The 25,403-nt window shown below is 45.6% G+C and overlaps 1 protein-coding gene and 1 long non-coding RNA gene across 2 annotated transcripts in view; one reads left to right on the top strand and one right to left on the bottom strand.

Moving 5' to 3' along the window:
• Positions 1-20,327, top strand: part of LOC138652258 (uncharacterized) — a 114,341-nt gene extending 94,014 nt beyond the window's left edge. The window contains exon 8 of the mRNA XM_069743025.1: positions 19,766-20,327. Within this exon, the coding sequence (XP_069599126.1) occupies positions 19,766-20,225 (460 nt within the window). The 3' untranslated portion in view covers positions 20,226-20,327. The remainder of the gene's footprint in view (positions 1-19,765) is intronic.
• On the bottom strand, positions 1,979-16,587 carry LOC138651567 (uncharacterized). The gene is made up of 3 exons (XR_011315508.1): positions 16,482-16,587; positions 5,253-5,586; positions 1,979-2,342 (listed from the first exon to the last, which is right to left on the bottom strand). It is a non-coding gene; the product is annotated as an uncharacterized lncRNA (long non-coding RNA).
• Positions 20,328-25,403: the final 5,076 nt, after the last annotated feature.

Raw genomic sequence — 25,403 nt, forward strand, 5'->3', positions numbered from 1 at the left:
TTTTTTTTTTCTGCCCATTTTTATATATTTTTGAGGTGTTTAAGTGCATGCAGATAAGCGGGGGTCCGGGTCCTGAGACCACCACGGATCATGCTCAGAAGCGAGTACGGATTTAAGAAAAAGTTTACGGCCCTGATTCATTGTTGCTGTTTCTCCACTTTTCTGGAATACTTTTCTCCTTTTAGTAGCTTTAGTATCTGCACCTCATTCTCTCTACATTATATACAAAAGAATTTGCCTTTCTTTTGCATATCTATATACATAATTGTCTAAGGGGCACTTCCGTCTGTCTGTCTGTCCTTCTGTCACGGATATTCATTGGTCGTGGCCTCTGTCTATCATGGAAATCCAAGTCGCTGATTGGTCGCCGCAAAACAGCCACGACCAATCAGCGACGGGCACAGTCCGGAAGAAAATGGCCGCTCCGCTCCCCGCAGTCAGTGTCCCCGGCGCTCCGCTCCATACTCCCCTCCGGTCACCGCTAACACAGGGTTAATGCCGGCGGTAACGGACTGCGGCATGGGTAACGCATTCCGTTACCGCCGCTATTAACCCTGTGTGTCCCCAACCTTTTACTATTGATGCTGCCTATGCGGCATCAATAGTAAAAGAAAGTAATGTTAAAAATAGTAAAAAAACAAAAAACCTGCTATACTCGCCCTCCGTTGTCCGCTGAGCCACTCGCGCCTGCCGCCATCTTCCTTTCCCAGCGATGCTTTGCGAAATTACCCAGAAAACCTAGCGGTCTTGCGGTAATTTCGCAAAGCATCCGGGGAACGCAAGATGGCGGCAGCCGCACGCCCATCTGCACAGCGCCGTTGGATCTCAGGAAGTGGAAAGACAGGACGCTGAGGAGCAGCGACCAGAATGGTGAGTATGTTCAACTACAAGGGGCCCTCGGATCGTTAGGTGAGTATGTTTATTTTTAATTTTTTTTAACCTGTGACATTCTTGGCTCGGTAATATACTACGTCACTGGGCAATATACTACGTGGCTCTGTGCTGTATACTACAAGGCTGGGCAATATACTATGTCGCTGTGCAATATACTACGTGACTGGACAATATACTACCTCGCTCTGCAATATACTACGTGGTCATGCATATTCTAGAATACCCGATGCGTTAGAATCGGGCCACCATCTAGTATATATATAATTGTCTAAGGGGCACTTCCATCTGTCTGTTTGTCTGTCACTGAAATCCCGCGTCGCTGATTGGTGACAGGCACAGCCCTGCCGAGAATTAGTCCCTACCTACTTCCGTCCAGTCAGTGCCCGGCGCCCGCTCCATACTCCCCTCCAGTCAGCGCTCACACAGGGTTAATGGACCGTTCTATGCCGCGGTGTAACGCACTCCGTAACCGCTGCTATTAACCCTCTGTGACCAACTTTTTTTTTACTATTGATGCTGCCTATGCAGAATCAATAGTAAAAAACTCTAATGTTAAAAATAATAAAAAAACAAAAACCTGCTATTCTCACCTTCCGTTGTCCGCCGATGCGCGCGCGGCTGCCGCGAGCTTCCGTTCCCAGAGATGCATTGCGAATTTACCCACAAGACTTAGCGGTCTCGCGAGACCACTAAGTCATCTGGGTAATTTCGCAATGCATCTCTGGGAACGGAAGCTGGCGGCAGCAGCGCGCGCATTGGGACAGCTTCGCTGGACGCCGAAGGGTGAGTATATAACCATCTTTTATTTCAATTATTTTTTTTAACAGGGATATGGTGCCCACACTGCTATATACTGCGTGGGCTGTGTTATATCCTGCGTGGGCTGTTATATACTGCGTGGGCTGTGTTATATACTGCGTGGCTGCTATATACATACATACATACATACATACATACATACATATTGCGTTAGAATCCAATGCGTAAGAATCGGGCCACCATCTGATAAAAAAAAATATATATATTTATTAATTAATTTATTTATTTTTAATTATATATACCTTGACAACTTTGCCAATCCAGTGCTTCAGGCAAATTAATAAAATATGACTTTAGCTAAATGGAAAATCTTGCTCCGTCACCACCCCCTCTTCAGGTGCTCAATTTGAACTTTTATTTGTGATTCTTTTTTCAAGGTTTTTTGTGACTTTGTGCAAAAAAAAAAAAAAAATTTAAAAAAAAAGAATTTGAAGAATTTGGCACAAAAAATGTCAGTGAATACCACAGGACAAAAAAAAGTGACTTCAGTAAATTGCAAATGATAAATTGGGGCCACAGACTGAATTGAATCTGTACTTCATTCTGTGCTTTCTTGTCTTCTCAGCTGCACTCTTCTCAGACATCTTTGGAGGGATTGGTGGGGCACTCAGGATTTTAAATTAAGGGACCTAAAAAAAAAAAAATTAAAAAAAAATTATATAAATTATCTAGAGTAAAGTATTAACGACTATTCATTTCCCGAAAGATGTTTATATCAGAAGTGATATATATAATTTTTCAATTGAGTAGCATTTAACGGCAGAAAAAAGTCATTATTACTTTGTTCTTGCAGATCTATACATTCTCTAACTTGATTTTTGTGTAATATCTGACTAATCCACAATTCTTACTCTAAAACGCATCACTACACAATGTCTTAAAGGGAACCTGGCAGAAAAAGGTTAGTATCAAACTACTGGTATGATTGTGCAGGTCCTAGTAAAACAATAACATTTTTCTTTGTATTGTAAATTGTCTCTTCAGAGAGGAAGAGGACTAGAACTCTAGTGCCACCTATTGGAGGTAGCAATCCTAACAGTCAATGTCGACCCTTTAACGAGCCTTGTCACATGACTTAGGATAATAGCCAAACCAGAATCTCAATTTGCAGACAATTTGCAGTACCCCGAAACAGTGTCTGCAAATTGAGATACTGGTATGGCTTTTATCATAAGTCATGTGACAAGGCTCATTAAAGGGCCCTGGGCGCTCATGTTAGGCCGGCGTCACAATGGCATATTGCATCCGATGCGAGATCGGATGCGATATGCTAATGACCCTCGGAGCACAGGGAGGATCGGAGCACAGCTGCGGAGGAGGCGGAGAAATGAATTTCTCCATCTCCTCCATTACTAGGGTCCGCTTATAGCACACATCACTCGGATGACATCCGAGTGGTGTGCGCTGTCTCACTCGCCCCCATAGGCTTATACGGGTGCGAGTGAGCTGAGCGTTTTCTGCGGTCCGAGACAATCGCAGCATGCTGCGATTGTCTTGGACCGAGAAAAACGGCCGACAAAAAGTCAGCTGCTGGGAGCTGCCCCATAGCTTAACATTGGTCCGAGTGCAATGCGATTTTTTTTTTTTTTTTTTTTTTTATCGCATTGCACTCGGCTGTTTTAAACGCCAGTGTGACGCCGTCCTTAAAGGGAAAGTCCTTAAAGGGGTTTTGAATAAAGTTTGTGTTCGTGACACCACCTGTGGTGTTCAGTCAGTAGAGACCGACGCTGCTTAAAGTTGTCCTCTGGGGTGATGTTAAGGCATCTGAGATGGTATAACTTCCCAGAGGTGAAGTAGGTCCCCAGGACTCCTGTTATGTAGGTGAAGATGGTGAGTGGTGCAGTAAAGAACGGAGGACACAGGTTTGCAGTCTCTTTACCTGGTTTACTGATGGTAGCAGGCAGCCACAGTCCAGGGCACCAGATCACAGGTACAGGCAGGGTCCGGCCAGCTTGGAAGCGAGTTCAGAGTCCCTTTTACCAGGTGGAGTTAGAAGCGTGGTGGTGTTGTAGTCCCTTACTGCCTATGGCTTCTGGCAAGGTCCTCACAGTCCTCTCTGTCCTCCTTAAAGGTGGGACACAAACCCATATGACAGGTGTCTCGAGCCTTTTTACAGGGTCTCTATCACGACCCGGGCTCAATGTGCCACTGTGTCTCCTGGATGTTAGGGCGGACAGGTGATGTGTAGTCCAGTTGCCCTGCCGGTTTCTGATGTAAGCCTTAGAGTCTCTCACAACCTCGGTCTTCTGGCTACCGATATCTGCGCTTTTAAGGGAGGTAGTCCAATTGCAGCTGTCCTCCCCAGGTGTCACTGTCCTGTGCTTTGCTCTCCTGCACGCTCACTACAAATCTGTTCGTTTTTCTGTGTTATCTCTGTCCAGGAGTTGCAGCTCTTTTTTGTGGCTGCACGGCCCCTCAGTCCTTTATCTCTCTTTCTGCCAGGAGCTGCAGACGCCCATGTCTGCTCAGCTATACTCCTTTCTTACCAGCTCCGCCTGGCTGAAGTTCCGTGACAAGCTCCTCTCTGGCTTTCTCTCACTCTCTGACTGACTTTCCCTCCAGACCAGAATATTTATATAGGGGAGCCACCCATAAACTGGATCAGGTCTCCCCCTTCTGGCCTGGAGTGTGAACATGTATGCTCGCATTTACCTGGTAAAAGAGATCTTACTTTGCTTCCAAGCGTGACATCACTCTCCCTGTGAGGAAAGCAATGCCACTGTGACAACCAGGACCCTGGGGTGTCACACGTGTGTGTGTGTGTATGTAATGTGTAAGTATATCTATATGTGTGCATGTATATGTAGTTTGTTTTTTTACCTACGTTTGTTATGCTCTGTCTCCTGGAAAGACTTAAGAGCATAATAAGACACATTTTGATTTGATTGGAGTCATTAAAAACGACAACTGGTATTGCAGAAAACAAGCCCTTGGTACAGCTATGTCAGCATAAAAAAAGTTACGGCTCTTGGAAGCTCTCGTGGTCCTTAAGGGCTTAGTTTGCCACATTTGATAAATCTGGAGGGTCGTTGTTGAAGTGAGTGTATTAAAAATAAGACAAATTTATGCCATTTTTGGAAAGGGCTTGTTCACAGGCTGCACTTTTTTTCCACAAGTACAAAATGCAGTGTTTTACCGCACTTGGAAATGATTGGATTTCTGAATTCTCAATCACATGCTAATAATATTTTTTCTTGCATATTTGAACCATAAAAGCGTTTTTTTGTTTGTTTGTTTTTTTTAATCTGCAGCCTGTCAATTCTTTCAACATTTCTGCAGCATTTTTCACCCATTCAAATGAATAGGAAAAAAAAAGCTAATAAAAAATGCAGGTAAAAAAGTGACACAAAAGTGGCTTCTTTCTGCCAACACTCTTGATTTTGGTGCAGAAAAATCTGCTGCAAATATTCAAGGTGTGAACATACCCTAAATGTGGCCTTGTAGCTCCAAGCTTCATTTATGTCGTGGAAGCCATCTTTGGATTCAGTGGAACAAATGTACTATTGAGCCTTTATTTTATTGCGCAAATCAATACTTACCATTTTGTAGCGACTGTTGGCCGAGGTGTTATCGATTTACTGTTGACCTCTTGTTGAATGTTTGCCGGCGGTGAGAGAAGCTGCCGGTGCTTTTACAAATAATCTCTTATCAGGAGCAGTTTACAGACTATTAAAAGTTTTTACAATGCAGTAGGAAAACCTGGTTACCCCTCCAAGAGCTGATCTCCAGAAACGAAACTAAAGAAATCTCCAGGAGGTGAAATCTTCAGGAGGTGAAGTCCTCTGTCGTCCACCACTCCGCAGCAGAGGAGCTCTGGTAAGTACATGAAACTTTCTGGGGTCCATAAGGTGGCTCCTCGGGTCTTGTTAGGCTCTGTTAATATTTCCAGTAAAAAAAAAAAACTGATCTGTTAAACACTTTAACATTTTTTTTCTCAAAAAACGCACACTTTATTTTTTTTTTTAACAGATCTTTCTTAACGTTCTGGGGCTGCGCAGTGTTAGAAAACAGATCGGTTAAATAATTCTTATGATTTATTTCCCTTAGGCCGGCTTCACACTCAGCGTATGAAAATACGGTCAGTATATTACGGCCGTAATACGCTGAAATGTCCCGAAAATAGTGGTCCGTAGCTCCTCCGTAGGCAGGGTGTGTCAGCGTTTTTTGCGCATGGCATCCTCCGTATGTAATCCGTATGGCATCCGTACTGCGTGGTTTTCTCGCAGGCTTGCAAAACCAACATACCGCTATAGAAATGATCCATGTGTCCCAAAAAGAAAAAAAAAAAAAAAAAAATATATATATATATATATATATATATATATATATATATATATATATATATATATATATATATATATATATATATATATATATATATATATATGTCATTAGACACATATATGTATATATATTAATATTTATTCCAGCGCTAGCCTGGGAGCTTTCTAGGAAATTTCCCACAATCTATGAACATCCAGCAGAGGGCGCCTCACCGAAAATGAAGCTAAATATAGCTCATTGATCTATATTTAGACTCATTCCCCGGGGTTTTGCAGCGAGGAGCAGCCTGCATTAGCAAAGCTCCTTGCTGCAAAATGTTTTAACCCCTTCAGAAGGATTTACATCGTTGGACGTTACAGATCTGCGGAGGGTAAGTATATTGTTGGTTTATTATGTTATTTCTTTCACAGAACGAGGGTCTTCAGTGACTGGATTGGGCGTAGAATAAAATACTCAAACAACCATTGTTTTTATTTCATTAAAATAATTTTAAATAATGTGTTTGTGTTTTATTTAACCCTTTACTACAATTGGATTAATAATGGATAGGTGTCATAATTGACGCCTCTCCATTATTAATTAGGCTTAATGTCACCTTACAATAGCAAGGTGGCATTAACCCTTCATTACCCCATATCCCACCGCTACACGGGAATGGGAAGAGAGTGGCCAAGTGCCAGAATAGGCGCATCTTACAGATGTGCCTTTTCTGGGGTGGCTGGGGGCAGATATTTTTAGCCAGGGGGGGGCCAATAACCATGGACCCTCTCCAGGCTATTAATATCTGCCCTCAGTCACTGGCTTTACTACTCTGGCGGAGAAAATTGCGCGGGAGCCCACGCCAATTTTTTCCGCCATTTAACCCTTTATTTTAAGAGCTAGAACGGCCAAATTTTGCAGATACACTCTACTGACATTAGTAGTGTGGAATCTGCAAAAAAAATGGAGAGAAGACATGGTTTACTGTATGTAAACCATGTCTCAAATCATGTCGGGTTTTAGGAAGGAGAAGGAAAAAGCCGGTAATTGAATTACCGGCTTTCAAGCTGTATAGCGCTGGAAAAAATATTAATATATATACATATATGTGTCTACTGATATAGATAGATATATATAGACAGTATATATATATATTTTTTTTTCTTTTTGGGACACATGGATCACTTCTATAGCGGTATGTTGGTTTTGCTAGCCTGCGAGAAAACCACGCAGTACGGATGCCATACGGATTACATACGGAGGATGCCATGCGCAAAAAAACGCTGACACACCCTGCCTACGGAGGAGCTACGGACCACTATTTTCGGGACATTTCAGCGTATTACGGCCGTAATATACGGACCGTATTTTCATACGCTGAGTGTGAAGCCGGCCTAATACTGATCAGTAAAATACGGCAGATAGGAGCAGGGGCATAGAGAATAATTGTGCCGTATTTTTTGAGAGTTTTACGGACGTAGTTTCTGCGCTCTTACGTCCGTAAAACTCGCAAGTGTGAAGCCGGCCTTAGACTTTAATGTTTAAGGCTAAGTTCTCACTGGGCGTTTCTGCAGCTTTTTTTTTTTTTTTTTAACACATTTTCAGCTCCGTTTTACAGTACCAGTAAAGCCTATGAGATTTCAGAAATCTCATGCACACACATTGGATTTTTTTGTCAACAGTATTTTGTGCTTTGCATGTTTTTTTTTTTTGTTTTTTTTTTACATGGAGCACATCACTTCCTTCAGCATATTTTCATTGAAATGAATGGGTGGTGATGGTGAAAAAAAGCAGGTATCAGGTTTTGATGCTTTTTTTTGTGTGTGCTAAAACCTGGATTTTTTTTTTCAACACTAAACTTTATCAGCATTCACAAGACCCAAATCTAGCTGGTCACAAACACAGCAAAAAACGCATCAAAACCATAAGAAAAATCAAGGAAATCCTGTTTAATTTTTTTGTCCTGCCAAGAGATCAGATCTTGCTGCAGAAAAAAACACTTAAACGCCTAGTGTGAACTTCCCCTTAAAAATTAAACTGTGTTTATCCAGATATATATATATATATATATATATATATATATATATATATATATATATATATATATATATATATATATATATATATATATATATATATATATGATCAGGATAAAATAATGTACAAGCAGAAGAAGCTTCAATAAACTCACTCTCATACCCTCACATACTCTCTCTCTTGTACTCTCACTCTCTCGTACTCTCACATACGCTCTCTCACATACTCTCTTACTCTCACTCTCGTACTCACTCTCATACTCTCTCTCGTACCGTCTCATACTCTCTCTCTCATACTCTCTCTCATACTCTCTCTCTCATACTCTCTCTCGTGCTCACTCTCTCTCTCGTGCTCACTCTCTCTCGTGCTCACTCTCTCTCTCGTGCTCACTCTCTCTCGTGCTCACTCTCTCTCGTGCTCACTCTCTCTCTCGTGCTCACTCTCTCTCGTGCTCACTCTCTCTCTCGTGCTCACTCTCTCTCTCGTGCTCTCTCTCTCTCGTGCTCTCTCTCTCTCGTGCTCACTCTCTCGTGCTCACTCTCTCTCGTGCTCACTCTCTCTCGTGCTCTCTCTCTCGTGCTCTCTCTCTCGTGCTCTCTCTCTCGTGCTCTCTCTCTCGTGCTCTCTCTCTCGTGCTCTCTCTCGTGCTCACTCTCTCTCGTGCTCTCTCTCTCGTGCTCTCTCTCTCGTGCTCTCTCTCTCTCTCGTGCTCACTCTCTCTCTCGTGCTCACTCTCTCTCTCGTGCTCACTCTCGTGCTCACTCTCTCTCTCGTGCTCACTCTCTCTCTCGTGCTCACTCTCTCTCTCTCGTGCTCACTCTCTCTCTCTCGTGCTCACTCTCTCTCTCTCGTGCTCACTCTCTCTCTCGTGCTCACTCTCTCGTGCTCACTCTCTCTCTCGTGCTCACTCTCTCTCTCTCGTGCTCACTCTCTCTCGTGCTCACTCTCTCTCTCGTGCTCACTCTCTCTCTCTCTCTCTCTCGTGCTCACTCTCTCTCTCTCGTGCTCACTCTCCTCTCTCTCGTGCTCACTCTCCTCTCTCTCGTGCTCACTCTCCTCTCTCTCGTGCTCACTCTCCTCTCTCTCGTGCTCACTCTCCTCTCTCTCGTGCTCACTCTCTCTCGTGCTCACTCTCTCTCTCGTGCTCTCTCTCTCGTGCTCTCTCTCTCGTGCTCTCTCTCTCTCGTGCTCACTCTCTCTCGTGCTCACTCTCTCGTGCTCACTCTCTCTCGTGCTCTCTCTCTCGTGCTCTCTCTCTCTCGTGCTCTCTCTCTCGTGCTCTCTCTCTCGTGCTCTCTCTCTCGTGCTCTCTCTCTCGTGCTCTCTCTCGTGCTCACTCTCTCTCGTGCTCTCTCTCTCGTGCTCTCTCTCGTGCTCTCTCTCTCTCTCGTGCTCACTCTCTCTCTCGTGCTCTCTCTCTCTCTCGTGCTCACTCTCTCTCTCGTGCTCACTCTCTCTCTCGTGCTCACTCTCTCGTGCTCACTCTCTCTCTCGTGCTCACTCTCTCTCTCGTGCTCACTCTCTCTCGTGCTCACTCTCTCTCTCTCGTGCTCACTCTCTCTCTCGTGCTCACTCTCTCTCTCGTGCTCACTCTCTCTCTCTCGTGCTCACTCTCTCTCTCTCGTGCTCACTCTCTCTCTCTCGTGCTCTCTCTCTCTCTCTCGTGCTCACTCTCTCTCTCTCTCTCTCGTGCTCACTCTCTCTCTCTCGTGCTCACTCTCCTCTCTCTCGTGCTCACTCTCCTCTCTCTCGTGCTCACTCTCCTCTCTCTCGTGCTCACTCTCCTCTCTCTCGTGCTCACTCTCCTCTCTCTCGTGCTCACTCTCCTCTCTCTCGTGCTCACTCTCCTCTCTCTCGTGCTCACTCTCCTCTCTCTCGTGCTCACTCTCCTCTCTCTCGTGCTCACTCTCCTCTCTCTCGTGCTCACTCTCCTCTCTCTCGTGCTCACTCTCCTCTCTCTCGTGCTCACTCTCCTCTCTCTCGTGCTCACTCTCTCTCTCGTACTCATACTCCGTTTTTCTTGCTTTCTCTTATACTCTTATTCTTAGGCTGCCGTCACACTAGCAGTATGTGGTCAGTATTTTACATCAGTATTTGTAAGCCAAAACCAGGAGTGGGTGATAAATGCAGAAATGGTGCATATGTTTCTATTATACTTTTCCTCTAATTGTTCCACTCTTGGTTTTGGCTAGTGTGACGGCAGCCTTACTCTCGCTCTCTATACTCTCTCACACTCATTGTCACTCTCATACTCTCTTGCTCGCACACTCTCTGATACTCTCAGTCTAACAATCTCTCACTGTCATACACTGGCACTCTCTCTTGCTCTCTCTCTCTCATATAGTCTTTCTCTCTCTCTCGTCAGACTAAATGTATGGAAAATTGGTCCAAGTCTCCCTGCCGAGAGTCGCACAAGTGTTCTCCGTATGGTCATCCGTGTGTAATGCGTTTGCAATGCGATGATATGATTGTCTCGCACCTTCAGTGCCTACAAGTAGTATTCAACCCCCTGCAGATTTAGCAGGTTTACACATTTGGAATTAACTTGGCATTGTGACATTTGGACTGTAGATCAGCCTGGAAGTGTGAAATGCACTGCAGCAAAAAAGAATGTTATTTCTTTGTTTATTTTTTTTTTTTAAATTGTGAAAAGTCTTTTCAGAGGGTCATTTATTATTCAACCCCTCAACCCACCAGAATTCTGTTTGGTTCCCCTAAAGTATTAAGAAGTAGTTCAGGCACAAAGAACAATGAGCTTCACATGTTTGAATTATCTTTTTCCAGCCTTTTCTGACTATTTAAGACCCTCCCCAAACTTGTGAACAGCACTCATACATGGTCAACATGGGAAAGACAAAGGAGCATTCCAAGGCCATCAGAGACAAGATCGTGGAGGGTCACAAGGCTGGCAAGGGGTACAAAACCCTTTCCAAGGAGTTGGGCTTACCTGTCTCCACTGTTGGGAGCATCATCCGGAAGTGGAAGGCTTATGGAACTACTGTTAGCCTTCCACGGCCTGGACAGCCTTTGAAAGTTTCCTCCCGTGCCGAGGCCAGGCTTGTCCGAAGAGTCAAGGCTAACCCAAGGACAACAAGGAAGGAGCTCCGGGAAGATCTCATGGCAGTGGGGACATTGGTTTCAGTCAATACCATAAGCAACGTACTCCACCGCAATGGTCTCCATTCCAGACGAGCCCATAAGGTACCTTTTACTTTCAAAGCGTCATGTCAAGGCTCGTCTACAGTTTGCTCATGATCACTTGGAGGACTCTGAGACTGACTGGTTCAAGGTTCTCTGGTCTGATGAGACCAAGATCGAGATCTTTGGTGCCAACCACACACGTGACGTTTGGAGACTGGATGGCATACGACCCCAAGAATACCATCCCTACAGTCAAGCATGGTGGTGGCAGCATCATGCTGTGGGGCTGTTTCTCAGCCAAGGGGCCTGGCCATCTGGTCCGCATCCATGGGAAGATGGATAGCACGGCCTACCTGGAGATTTTGGCCAAGAACCTCTGCTCCTCCATCAAGGATCTTAAGATGGGTCGTCATTTCATCTTCCAACAAGACAACGACCCAAAGCACACAGACAAGGAAACCAAGGCCTGGTTCAAGAGGCAAAAAATCAAGGTGTTGCAGTGGCCTAGTCAGTCTCCTGACCTTAACCCAATTGAAAACTTGTGGAAGGAGCTCAAGATTAAAGTCCACATGAGACACCCAAAGAACCTAGATAACTTGAAGATCTGCATGGAGGAGTGGGCCAAGATAACTCCAGAGACCTGTGCCGGCCTGTTCAGGTCTTATAAAAGACGATTATTAGCTGTAATTGCAAACAAAGGTTATTCCACAAAATATTAAACCTAGGGGTTGAATAATAATTGACCCACACTTTTATGTTTAAAATTTATAAAAATTTAACTGAGCAACATAACTTCTTGGTTTGTAAGATTTATGCATCTGTTAATAAATCCTACTCTTGTTTGAAGGCTCTAACTTATCTGCATCTTATTAAACCTGCTAAATCTGCAGGGGGTTGAATACTACTTGTAGGCACTGTATGTATCCGTATGACATGAGTATGGCTTTATATTTCTCACTGATTTCCCCCTTTGAATTTAATGGCTCAATGGGCTGAAATGAGGAAAATGTGTGCGTATCTGTCGCAAGTCACACGGATGGTCCATTTGCTGTCCGAGTTTTTCTCGCACCCTCTTGGAGCCAACATGGACAGTTTATGTATTATAAGAGCAATGAACATTCCTTGAGCTCTACAGAACAGCTAAATCCTACATCAAAGACACTGACCATAAGATGTGATTGCACAGGAAGGCAATTATGTCCTGGGCTGTGAAGTCTTTTGTTCTTTATTGAGAATCTCCTTTGTAGATGGACATTGTTTCTCCATCCTCTTGGATGATACATAACCCCTGTGGTGTTGGGAGTATAAGCTATTGCTCCTGAACTGAACATCTTCTCTTTGCTACACATTCCATGTGGAGGTTAATTACAAGCCAATGTTCTTCAGAAGGACATCTAGTCTCCGGCCTAAATGGAACGCCCTCAGGCCTTCTGACACCAGGACTTTATCCTAAATCCAAGGACACCATCCAGGGGAAAATGATGACCACTGCAAACGTAATTTCTCATATTACCAGAAGATGATTGGACATTCCACTACAAAGGAGCAAGGGTGGACTCATGGCTTGTATGTGGGTGTGGATGTGTATTGCTTTAGTATGTCTGTAAGGATCCGTTAGATCTCTATTAAGGTACCGTCACATTTAGCGACACTGCAGCGATATAGACAACGATGCCGATCGCTGCAGCGTCGCTGTAGGAGACGTCAAACACCGGCAACAGCTGAACGATGCAGGAGCGATCCAGTGACGTACTTATCGTTCTCGCTGGTTGTTCGCTCCATGGAAAACTAGTGCAGGAATCGTTGCTTTTGCTGTCAAACATGACGAATCACGCCGACCTGACGACCAAATAAAGTTCCGGACTTTCAGCGATGACCAGCGATGGCACAGCGGGATCCTGATCGCTGCTGCGTGTCAAACACAACGAGATCGCTATCCAGGACGCTGCAACGTCACGGATCGCTGTCGTTCTCGTTGGAAAGTTGTTCAGTGTGAAGGTACCTTTAGATACTTGGGGTTGGAGAGCCAGCAGGAAATCTGGACCAACACACCCATAGACTTTCATTGGCGAGTCTCGGACGATATACGTGTACAGTCACGGCATGCTGCGATTTTGCACGCACGTCAAATACGGCTGAGAAATAACGACGGTAATGTGAGCTGCCCCATAGATTAACACTGGTCCGAGTGCTATGCGATGTTTTCTCACAGGGCACTGGTCGCCGAGCACTCGTCAGTCACCAAACCTCCACCATCCCGGATCCAGCCGGCATCTTCCTGTCCTGCACTGGTGAGAACAGCGGACACGCCTCCGCCTCCCCTCTGCTCGTCCTACAGCTCAGCTCGTCTCCTGCTACTTCCTCCTGGACTGAGGTAATTTCTGCAGCAAAAGCAAGAAGACCCCTGACCTCCAGCAGCCGCAGGTCCTGTGCGCCCCATTGTGGCTGCTCCCCGTGTACCTGCATCTCATGACGGCCAGTCACAGCAGTGAAGAAGCCGGCACACACGAGGACAGCAGCCAGAATGGAGCATGCAGGACCGTGAGGAGAAGACACAATGTGCCTTTTGCAGGCACAGCACAGTGTGGCTGTAGCAGAGCCGCGTGTGTGCGTGGTGTACGAAGCAGAGCCGTGTGTGTGCGTGGTGTACGAAGCAGAGCCGTGTGTGTGCGTGGTGTACGAAGCAGAGCCGTGTGTGTGCGTGGTGTACGAAGCAGAGCCGTGTGTGTGCGTGGTGTACGAAGCAGAGCCGTGTGTGTACGGCGCAGAGCCGTGTGTGTACAGAGCAGAGCCGCGTGTGTGCGTGGTGTACGAAGCAGAGCCGTGTGTGCGTGGTGTACGGCGCAGAGCCGCGTGTGTGCGTGGTGTACGGCGCAGAGCCGCGTGTGTGCGTGGTGTACAGAGCAGAGCCGCGTGTGTGCGTGGTGTACGAAGCAGAGCCGCGTGTGTGCGTGGTGTACGAAGCAGAGCCGTGTGTGCGTGGTGTACGGCGCAGAGCCGTGTGTGCGTGGTGTACGGCGCAGAGCCGTGTGTGCGTGGTGTACGGCGCAGAGCCGTGTGTGCGTGGTGTACGGCGCAGAGCCGTGTATGCATGGTGTACGAAGCATAGCCGTGTGTGTACAGAGCAGAGCCGCGTGTGTGCGTGGTGTACGAAGCAGAGCCGTGTGTGTACAGAGCAGAGCCGCGTGTGTGCGTGGTGTACGGCGCTGAGCCGTGTGTGTACAGAGCAGAGCCGCGTGTGTGCGTGGTGTACGAAGCAGAGCCGTGTGTGCGTGGTGTACGGCGCAGAGCCGTGTGTGTGTCTGCAGGGGTACGGAGTGGAGCCGAGTGTGTACAAGGTGTACGGAGCGGAGCATGTGTGTACGAGGTGAGAGGAGCCATGTGTGTAAGACATGTACGGAGCGGAGCCATGTGTGTAAGACGTGTATGTAGCGGAGCCATGTGTGTAAGACATGTACGGAGCGGAGCCATGTGTGTAAGACATGTACGTAGCGGAGCCATGTGTGTAAGACTTGCGGAGCCATGTGTGTAAGACGTGTGCGGAGCCATGTGTGTAAGACGTGTACGCAGCGGAGCCATGTGTGTAAGACATGTACGTAGCGGAGCCATGTGTGTAAGACGTGTACGTAGCGGAGCCATGTGTGTAAGACGTGTACGCAGCGGAGCCATGTGTGTAAGATGCGGAGCCATGTGTGTACAAGGTGTACGGAGCGGAGCCATGTGCACTAGGTCAACGGAGCAGACTGTATATAACAGAAGTTCTGGGTGTAGGCTACTCGCAGAGCGGCAACGAGTGTGATGCTTCAGATATATAGTCCGCAGTGCAGATACGTCCCGGATCCAGCGGGACAGTCCCGATTGAGACTCTGTTCCGCTGTCCCAGCTGGGATCTTACTTTTCCCGGACTGCTGAGAATCAGAAATCCCCCCCCCCCTCTTCACCATGCACCCCATCCTCGCCCTCCCAGAGAGACCCACTGCTAATAAATCCCAGCAATGACGTCGCTCCATCCCCCCAAAAAAAAGCCCCCTGTGAGTCCCAGACCATGTGACAGGCACTGTTATGTGATCTCCTGACGTCAAGAGGTAATCGCCGAGCAGAACTGCTGGAGCTGCCTGCGATAAAACTGCCCGCAACCGGGTGGTGCCTGTCAGCTGCAAATCGGAAGGGTCGGGGGTCTCTGCAGCACACAACTGGTGAGGAGCAAGCGGGGCGGCTGCGCACCGTTGTGTACCCGCGGCTCAGTGCAGACAGCGGCGAGCAGTGGCTCCCGCACATCACTAGGCAGCTCATTATGAGGTCACACTGAGCAGAGCTCAGCATGCCCATGCCAAGGTGCAGTGTCCTTGACATTGTGCAGGAGGAGCAGGTATGTGAGGTGGAGGGCACTACTTGTCCCAGCAATGCCGCAGATGGGGGATGGGTGTATGATTGTGTCTGTGTGTCTGGACCTCAGTCATTGCAAAGGCTGTTCCACCTAATCATGTACAGAGGCAGACTTAGGGGGTGACAGTCACAGAAAATAGGTTCTGTCCAATGTGATGATGATGATGACGGCACAGAGCCCAGTTTCTGTCCAATGTAATGTGATTATTGCACAGAGCCCAGGTCCTGTCCAATGTGATCGTGATGATGGTTATTGCACAGTTGCACAGAGCCCAGGTTCTGCCCACTGTGATGATGATGATCACTGCACAGAGCCCAGGTCCTGTCCAATGTGATGATGATGAGTGACAGAGCCCAGGTCCTGTCCAATGTGATGATGATGACTGCACAGAGCCCCAGGTCCCAACAGATGTGATGATGATGACTGCACAGAGCCCCAGGTCCCAACAGACGTGATGATGATGACTGCACAGAGCCCCAGGTCCCAACAGACGTGACGATGATGACTGCACAGAGCCCCAGGTCCCAACAGATGTGATGATGATGACTGCACAGAGCCCCAGGTCCCAACAGACGTGATGATGATGACTGCACAGAGCCCCAGGTCCCAACAGACGTGACGATGATGACTGCACAGAGCCCAGGTTCCAACAGATGTGGTGATGATGATGACTGCACAGGGCCCAGGTCCCAACAGACATGATGATGAGAATACTGCGCAGAACTCGGTCAGACCTCCCAGCTGTCCTGGATCCAGCGGGACCGTCCCAATTTTGAGACGCTGTCCTGGTCGGGATCTTTTCACGCACTGCACTGAAGTTGTACCAGCGTCAGGAGAAACTACAAAAGCAGCGCATGGACACGTGGGTCACATGACTGCGATAAGTCAGAACTTGTCTAGTTGGGAACCTGAACCCCGCCCCTCTAGTGACGTCACTCACCTATTTATGCCTCATCCTGAAGCTGCAGGAGCTCGGAGTCACTGATGAGGAGTCTTCATTGTCCTCACATGATGCCCGGTCTGCCCATCCTGTTGCGTCTGTCTACGTTTCCGGGGGAGCTGTGTAGTTACCGGAGCCACTCCTGACGCGCTCCCTCCTGAAATGAAGACGCTTACAACCTGGAGTGAGGTGTGTGGACGTGTCCGGGGTCACGTAGTGTAAACATCAGTGTCGTTTACCCCAGATTACTAGCACAGCATGCAGTGTCAGTAATCCATGATAAAACTACTACTCCCAGCATGGTAAAACTACTACTGAGTAGTTTTTACCATGCTGGGAGTAGTTTAACATGTATCTCTGACACAGCATGTTAGGAATAGTAGATTTATCACAGATTACTGACACTGCATGCTGGGAGTAGTAGTTTTATCATGTATTACAAGCACAGCATGCTGGGAGTAGTAGTTTTATATATAGTGTACAGGGTATATGTACAGAGGGAGGTGAATAGTGTGAGGAGACAGTATGGGGGGGAAAAAGTGAGTGGGCACTGAATAGAAACTAGTAGTGCGGTGTAGAATGTACTCATTCCTTGTAAATATTTTTTTTTTCTGTTTAAGTATTGTTTATGATGGTGTGATCAGCAGTGCTAACTGGGTGTGATTGGGGCATGGATATGGGTGTGACTAGTTGTGAAATGGGTGTGGTCAGGGGCGTGGCCTAAAATTTGCCGCAGTGCGCCGCAACCTTTGTCCCTCTTTCCCTTCTTCAAAAGTTGGGAGGTATGGACTCCAGCCTTATACTCTCGCTCCTCTTCCCTATGTGTATTTTCCCAGCAATTACAAGCTTTCCATCATTGAGATTCGCGCAAATTTCTTTGCTGCAAACCACGAATTGCGAACGATCCTTTAATCTGTCTCTATGTAGTCAAGATATTAAATGTACTTGAGTTGTCTGTAATGCCTGTAGCTACATGTGAAATGTGAGTTATTGGATAGTTGCTTTACACACACTGAGATACATAAGTATAGATATTACACATACAAAAGATGAGTAAATTGATATAATGCAACTATAATTTGCATAAAATTTTACATAATTCACTGGACATGGCCAATTCTAATAATATGCGATTTTATTTGTGCAAATTGCCTAAAATGGCGGCTATCATTTTAAACAATGCAGACAATTGCGTCAGCCAAAGAATTATCACATGACTTCAACAAATTAAGCTTCTGTGTACTGCCTTGCAGCTATCACATCACATACTATATTGCAGTCAATCAGCAGAGACTCCCACGCCTCTATAAAAGCCAAGGCAGGGAATGCAGCTACCATTTTTGGATGAACTTGGATCGTAAGCGGGTGTCATAGCTTATCCATAGAGAGAGAGTGAAAAAAGCCATAAAACACTGAATAAACATTACATTTAGTGTGCGACTATTTACAGTGGGGGAAAAAAGTATTTAGTCAGCCACCAATTGTGAAAGTTCTCCCACTTAAAAAGATGAGGCCTGTAATTGACATCATAGGTAGACCGCAACTATAAGAGTCAAAATGAGAAAACAAATCCAGAAAATCACCTTGTCTGATTTGGCAAGATTTATTTTGCAAAATATGGTGGAAAATAAGTATTTGGTCACCTAAAAACATGTATGATTTCTGGCTCTCACAGACCTGTAACTTCTTAAGAACCTCCTCTGTCCTCCACTTATTACCTGTAGTAATGGCACCTGTTTGAACTTATCAGTATAAAAGACACCTGTCCACAACCTCAAACCCCACTATGGTGAAGACCAAAGAACTGTCGAAGGACACCAGAAACAAAATTGTAGCCCTGCACCAGGCTGGGAAGACTGAATGTGCAATAGGCAATCAGCTTGGTGTGATGAAATCAACTGTGGGAGCAGTAATAAGAAAATGGAAGACATACAAGACCACTGATAATCTCCCTCGATCTGGGGCTCCACGGTCTCCACCTCGTGGGGTCAAAATGATCACAAGAACAGTGAGGAAAAATCCCAGACCCATGCGGGGGACCTAGTAAATGACCTGCATAGAGCTGGGACCACTGTGACAAAGGCTACCATCAGTAACACACTATGCTGCCAGGGACTCAGATCCTTCAGTGCCAGACGTGTCCCCCTGTTTAAGCCAGTACATGTTTGGGCTCGTCTGAAGTTTGCTAGAGAGCATTTGGATTATCCAGAAGAGTATTGGGAGAATGTCCTATGGTCTGATGAAACCAAAGTAGAACTGTTTGGTAGAAACTCGTCGAATTTGGAGGAGACAGAATGCTGAGTTGCATGCAAAGAACACCATACCTACTATGAAGCATGGGGGTGGCAACATCATGTTTTGGGGCTGTTTCTCTGCAAAGGGACCAGGGCGACTGATCCGTGTACATGAAAGAATGAATGGGGCTATGTATCGTGAGATTTTCAGTGCAATCCTCCTTTAATCAGCAAGGGCATTAAAGATGAAACGTGGATGGGTCTTTTAGCATGATAATGATCCCAAGCACACCGCCAGGGCAACGAAGGAGTGGCTTCGTAAGAAGCATATTAAGGTCCTGGAGTGGCCTAGCCAGTCTCCAGATCTCAACCCCATAAAAAACCTTTGGAGGGAGTTGAAAGTCCGTGTTGCCCAGCGAGAAGCCCAAAACATCACTGCTCTAGAGGAGATCTGCATGGAGGAATGGGCCAACATACCAACAACAGTGTGTGGCAACCTTGTGAAGACTTACAGAAAACGTTTGACCTCTGTTATTGCCAACAAAGGATATATAACAAAATATTGAGATAAACTTTTGCTAATGACCAAATACTTATTTTCCACCATAATTTGCAAAATGAATCTTGCCAAATCAGACAAGGTGATTTTCTGTATTTGTTTTCTCATTTTGGCTCTCATAGTTGTGGTCTACCTATGATGTCAATTCCATGCCTCTCTCATCTTTATAAGTGGGAGAACTTGCGCGATTGGTGGCTGACTAAATACTTTTTCCCCCCACTGGAAAAAATGCCACTATAATTATGCTTAAAGACCAAGCTTACCGTTTCTTAGTGTTTCTGGTGATCTTGGATATGAAAAAGCTGTCATTTCAAGTTTCATTTGATGACCTCCTTTAAAAATGGTTTGCCAACCCCGAAAATGTGCGCTCAAATATTGTAACTTCAATTTTAATACACATTTTTCTTTGTAGGGAACATGGCCAGCGCATATGTTGAAAATTTTTGGGAAGCGGAGACCCTGCCTAACTTTCGTGAAATCAAACTTCGCAGCAATGACATCCCGAAACATGGAAAGATTTATGTGATGTTCCACGGAACCACACTGCAGGCGGCCCTAGAGATTATTAAGCATGGATTTAAGAGATCAAGTGACGGCATGTTGGGGGCCGGAGTCTACGTCAGCAGAGACCAAGAGAAAGCCGCGCAGTATCCATTAGAAAATCGATGGAACCAGGTCATCCTGAGGCTGAGAGTGAATGTCGGAAAAGTAAAGATGATCGATCACCAAGGCCATCCACTGCAGAAAACGTGGCGCAGTAAAGGGTATCACACCGCCTGGGTGCCTGAGTACTGTGGCATGGTGAACAGCGGATTAGAAGAAGATTGTATTTGGGACCCAAAAAGGATCAAAGTTGTTGGAATTGCTCGATCTCCACCATTCTCTGTGCACAAATATATGCAGCGGTTTCTTTCGATGTATACGGATGATGATGATGATGATGATGAATGATCCCACCAGCAAAATATTCACAACTCCAATTTTCCATGTACCTGTAATGGCGTATAATGCCGCTATACTTTCATTTATTCAATAAAAGATTTTAGAAAATTACCATCAATAACATTTATAGCATTATTCATAAGGCTACGTTCACACCATGAGTTCTTGATGTTGCAGATTTTCTGCACCCATTAAGTAAAGTAGGTTACTTGCAATTTTTTTTTTTAGAAAATATACAGCTTGATTCCAGCGATGTGTCACTTAAGGAGCTGCTTGCTGTGATTTTGATCAAATCACTGTTTTCTCTGCTGTAGATGTAGCAGTGCTCTGAATGCTGAGCTGTGTATAATCCCGCCCCCCCCCCGCCACTGATTGGCTGCTTTCAGTGTACACAGAAAGCTGCCAATCAATGGTAAGGGGAGGGGTTGGACTACATGGCATGACGTTTATTAGTCCTGTAGTGATAATCTCCTGCTGATAAAATCACTGTTTTATCAAAACTGCAGCAAGCAGGCCAGTAAGTGATACCGCCAGAATCGGGCTCTCTGTCTCTACATCAGAATAGGTAGCAAAAATCTGGTCATAATTCTGGTAAATAGTCGGTCAGTCCACACACTATTTTTTTTATAGACGCATAACAAGATCCATGTTTCTTTTTTTTTTTTTTAATTTTGATGTAGACTGAGTTGAATTTTTTATGACCATTCTTTTTAGGGTTCATACATGCGATTTGACAGTTATAATTTCTTTTTGTTAAGTGTGTGGATTAAAAACAGTAATTTTGCATTTTTTTTTTTTTGGAGGGAGGTGGGTTTTATTTTCATGTTGCTCACCATGTTGAATGAATGAATGACTTTGTTCTAAATCATTAGAAAAGTTTTGGGGTTTTTTTTGCAGAAGAAAAAAATCTGCATGTTACAAAATGTTTATTTTTTTTATTGCACACTTCTTTTACCAGTCCAACTACATCCCGGTACACCACATCAGCACAGAGCAGCGCATGACGGACGTTTTCAATATTTACCTACTTGGCGTTTCTCGTTATATCCTATTTATTATTTTAAAAAAGGTTGTTCAAAAACAAATTTTTTTTTTACATTTTTCATTTTACTTTTTGCATACCCCGATTTACAAGTGTAATTTGGCTACAATACCGCGGACTGTTGTCACGTTTTGCTTTTTTAATTTATTTGTGATGGCCTCTTAGGAGGGGGAATAATATAAAAAAAAATGAATTCTAAATACTTACAAAAATACAGAATGCTGTTCGTGTGTTGTCGGTGTTTTTCAGGGATCCAAAGACTATGTTCACAAATTGCGTTTTTTTGTTTTTTTTTTAACTGCAGCAGCTTTCAGCGGTTTTGCAGCGTTTTTTCAACCGTAGGAAACAATGGGTAGGTGCAAAGTCACAGGTATCAGGTTTTGCTGTAGTTCTGTTGTAAAAACCTAAAGAAGTTGAATCATGATTTTTTTTGGGGGGGTGGGTGTTATGGACCTGGTGGTTAGGAGCACCCGGAAAGACCTGATGGGTAAGTAACACAGGACAAGCTCTGGGATGTGGGAACTCTGCTGACCGCAATCCCTAATCCTATCACACACACTAGAAATAGCCGTGGAGCGTACCTGACATAGCCTAGACGCCTCGGCACAGCCTAAGAACTAGCTACCCCTAGATAGATAGAAAGTAAGGCCTACCTTGCCTCAGAGAAATTCCCCAAAGGAAAAGGCAGCCACCCACAAATATTAACTGTGAGTTAAGATGAAATACACAAACACAGGAATGAAAGAGGTTTCAGCAAAGGGAGGCCAGACTACCTAAACAGACAGAGGATAGAAAAGGTAACTTTGCGGTCAGCACAAAAAACTACAAAAGACCACGCAGAGTGTGCAAAAAGACCCCTGCACCGACTCACGGTGCGGAGGTGCCACTCTGCATCCCAGAGCTTCCAGCTAGCCAGACAGAATCAGATTAGCAAGCTGGACAAGAAAACAAGAACAACAAAATAAACTAGCAGGGACTTGGCTTCTGCTGGAGTAGACAGGTCACCAGAAAGATCCAAGAATGAACTGAACCAGTACTGGAACATTGACAGGTGGCATGGAGTAACGATCTGGGTGGAGTTAAATAGAGCAGCCAGCCGAAGAATAAACCAGGTCACCTGTGGAAGGAACCTCAGAACCAGCAGCTCCACTCACAGCCACCAGAGGGAGTCCATGGACAGAACTCGCCGAAGTACCATTCATGACCACAGGAGGGAGTTCCAAAACAATTCACAACAGGTGGGGCACCAAACTCTATCAGCATGCACAAGAGACAACAAAAATGTAGCAAATATGCAGCAAAACCGGCTTTTTTGTAGCTGCTTCATGCATGTTTTGCCTGCGTAAAAAAAAACAAAAATGCATTATGTGAACGTAGCCATAGACTTGCAGCTGTGATTTCATTTGTGCTGCTGGAAAAAATGGTCATGTCTCTATAATTTTATTCAGTCTGCAAAAATAACAAGGATATGTGAAAATCAGCATAGACTAATGTGTAAGTGTACTATTTGTGAAAAACATGGACATCCGAATGAGTCCTGAGGGTGCAAACCTGGATACTGAAAGGCATCCTTACCTCCACCCAATGATGTTCCAGTTAGGGCTCGTGCACATGATAGATAATTTTGGACAAGTGTTATCTGTGGGTTCATGGATCGCACTCGTACCCATGTTATTCTATGGGGCTTTGCCCATGTCCGAGGAAAAAATTGGATCCATTTCTGATTTTAATCCAAGTGTCAGATCATAATTGGCAATGCAAGTCTATGGGTCCGTGAAAAACATCGGACCGCACTCAGATGACCTCTAACTATGGTCCCATTTTTCCTGGACTGACAAAATAGAGGAGGTAGAGAAACTTTTTTTTGTCTCTCCACCTCCGAGAAAAACTGATCAAACTCTGATCAGTATCATAGGACCGTTTTTTCTCAGATGGAGAGAAATCAGTCTTGTGCACCTATCCCATCAGATGTTGGATGACTTCTTTAACCTCTTGACACCTCATAACATACAGTCTATATCCATCATGGTGTATGTCTGGGTGTGTGAATCGAGCTCATGAGCTGAATCTACTCCATGAAGAAAGGTGTCGCTGCTTTTTACCCATTAAATTATGATGTCCATCACTGACAATACAATTGAATTCACGCCATCCCTTTGGCACAACCGCTTGGCCCGCATCGACCCTCCCGCAATGTGATCACAACGTGCTAATGGTTTTCCATGGAAGCTGAGGATCACTGCCATCTTGGTGTGAAGACCATAATTAGTCCAATACTGGAGTATATGTGGCGCCCCAGGGTCCTGGTCGTCGCAGTGGTATTGCTTTCCTCTCGGGGAGAGTGATGCTATGTTTGGAGGCAAGGAAGGATAACTGCATCCAGGTATCACAAACACGCAACACACATTCACACTCCAAGCCACCAGGGGGAGCTCCTGACCCTATCATGTCACTATATATATATATATATATATATAATCTGGTAGTCTGTAGGGAAAGTTAGTCAGTTCCAGACAGTAGTCTGAGGAGGACAGAGGGTCAACGGAGCTGTGCATGCCCTCAGAGCTGCAGCTCCCAGAAAGAGACATTGAAAGGTAGAATTGTATTGCAGTGAGCGTAAATGAAGTTAAAGCAAAGGAGAGGATACCAGAAGGGGACCAGCCCCGCTCAGGTTGCCTCCTGTGGCGCAAAATCCCGGTAGCCGGAACACTGAGGGAGTAAAGACCTCTACGCCTTATTTCAGAGACCAGCAGGACAGCTAATTGCAGGTTACCTGTCTGCACCTACACCCAGGAGGCACGGTGACACCCACAGAGCCGGGTTATCTAAGAGACCCTATAAACAGGCTCAAGTTACCTGTCATATGGGTTTTGTCCTATCCTATACGGGGGACAGAGAGCGAAACATCGCATCTGTGAGATCCTTATGTGAAGCCATAGGCAGTAATGGACTACACCACTGCAGCGCAAGGGAAGGCTACTGATTTCCACCTGGACACGGGAACTCTGGACTTGCCTCCAAACCGGCCGGATTCTGCCTGCCCTGTGCTCTGGTGCCCTGGACTGTGGATGCTGAAGTCTTCAGTAAAGGTAACGAGACGGCAACTTAGTGTCCTCTCACCATCCACCCTCTACACACTGGGAAGCCCTTGGGATATACTTCACCTGTGGGAAGGTATACCATCTAGCTGCCATAACATCACCCCAGCGGACCCCTTAAAGCAGCGTCGGTCACCCTGCCCGAATCCCATAGGTTGCGTCATGAACATAAACTTTATCCCATAAAGACCTTTCCCTTTTACATGGGCGCCCAGGGCCACGGACCGGGTCACAGCCACCGTGACATCCCTCTGTGAAACAGCAGGACCCGGTACCGAGTACCCCTAGCCCGTGGGGCGACTCATACACTTGAAGGATTGAAGTATACAGAACATTGAAAGATAAAAGATAAAATAAAATCCAGCTCACCGTGATTGCATCTTGAAGATGTCCGAAGCCCGGAAGCGCCTTGTCAAGGCACGGAAAAAGCAAAATGAAGAGACTCCAGCTCCACGAACTGTGAATCTTTATTCGCATAAGCAGTTTGGAGAACATACACAGTCAGCGACACAAATTCACACGACCCGCATCAACGCGTTTCAGGTGTCTGCGCACCCTTAATCACCGGACACCTGAAACGCGTTGATATGGGTCATGTGAATTTGTGTCGCTGACTGTTTATTTTCTCCGAATTGCTTATGTGAATAAAGAATCACAGTTCCTGGAGCTGGAGTCTCTTCATTTTGCATTATACAGATAATAATAATCTTTATATAACACTAACATATTCCGCAGCGCTTTACAGACATTATTATCACTGTCCCCGTTGGGGTTCACAATCTAAATTCCCTATCAGTGTGTCTTTGGTATGTGGGAGGAAACCGGAGAACCAGGAGGAAACCCACACAAACACGGGGAGAACATACAAACTCTTTGCAGATGTTGTCCTTGGTGGGGTTTGAACCCAGGACCCCAGCGCTGTGCTGCCCAGATCAAATCCCCAATCTCCAATTCCCCAATTGGACAAAAAAAGGATGATATAAAAATAGTTAAAAAAATATTCAAACACCTTCCCGGCCTGTTCACGCTTATGAATTATTGTTATGA

This window comes from Ranitomeya imitator, chromosome 10 (genome assembly GCF_032444005.1).
Source record: "Ranitomeya imitator isolate aRanImi1 chromosome 10, aRanImi1.pri, whole genome shotgun sequence".
Lineage (NCBI taxonomy): Eukaryota > Metazoa > Chordata > Amphibia > Anura > Dendrobatidae > Ranitomeya > Ranitomeya imitator.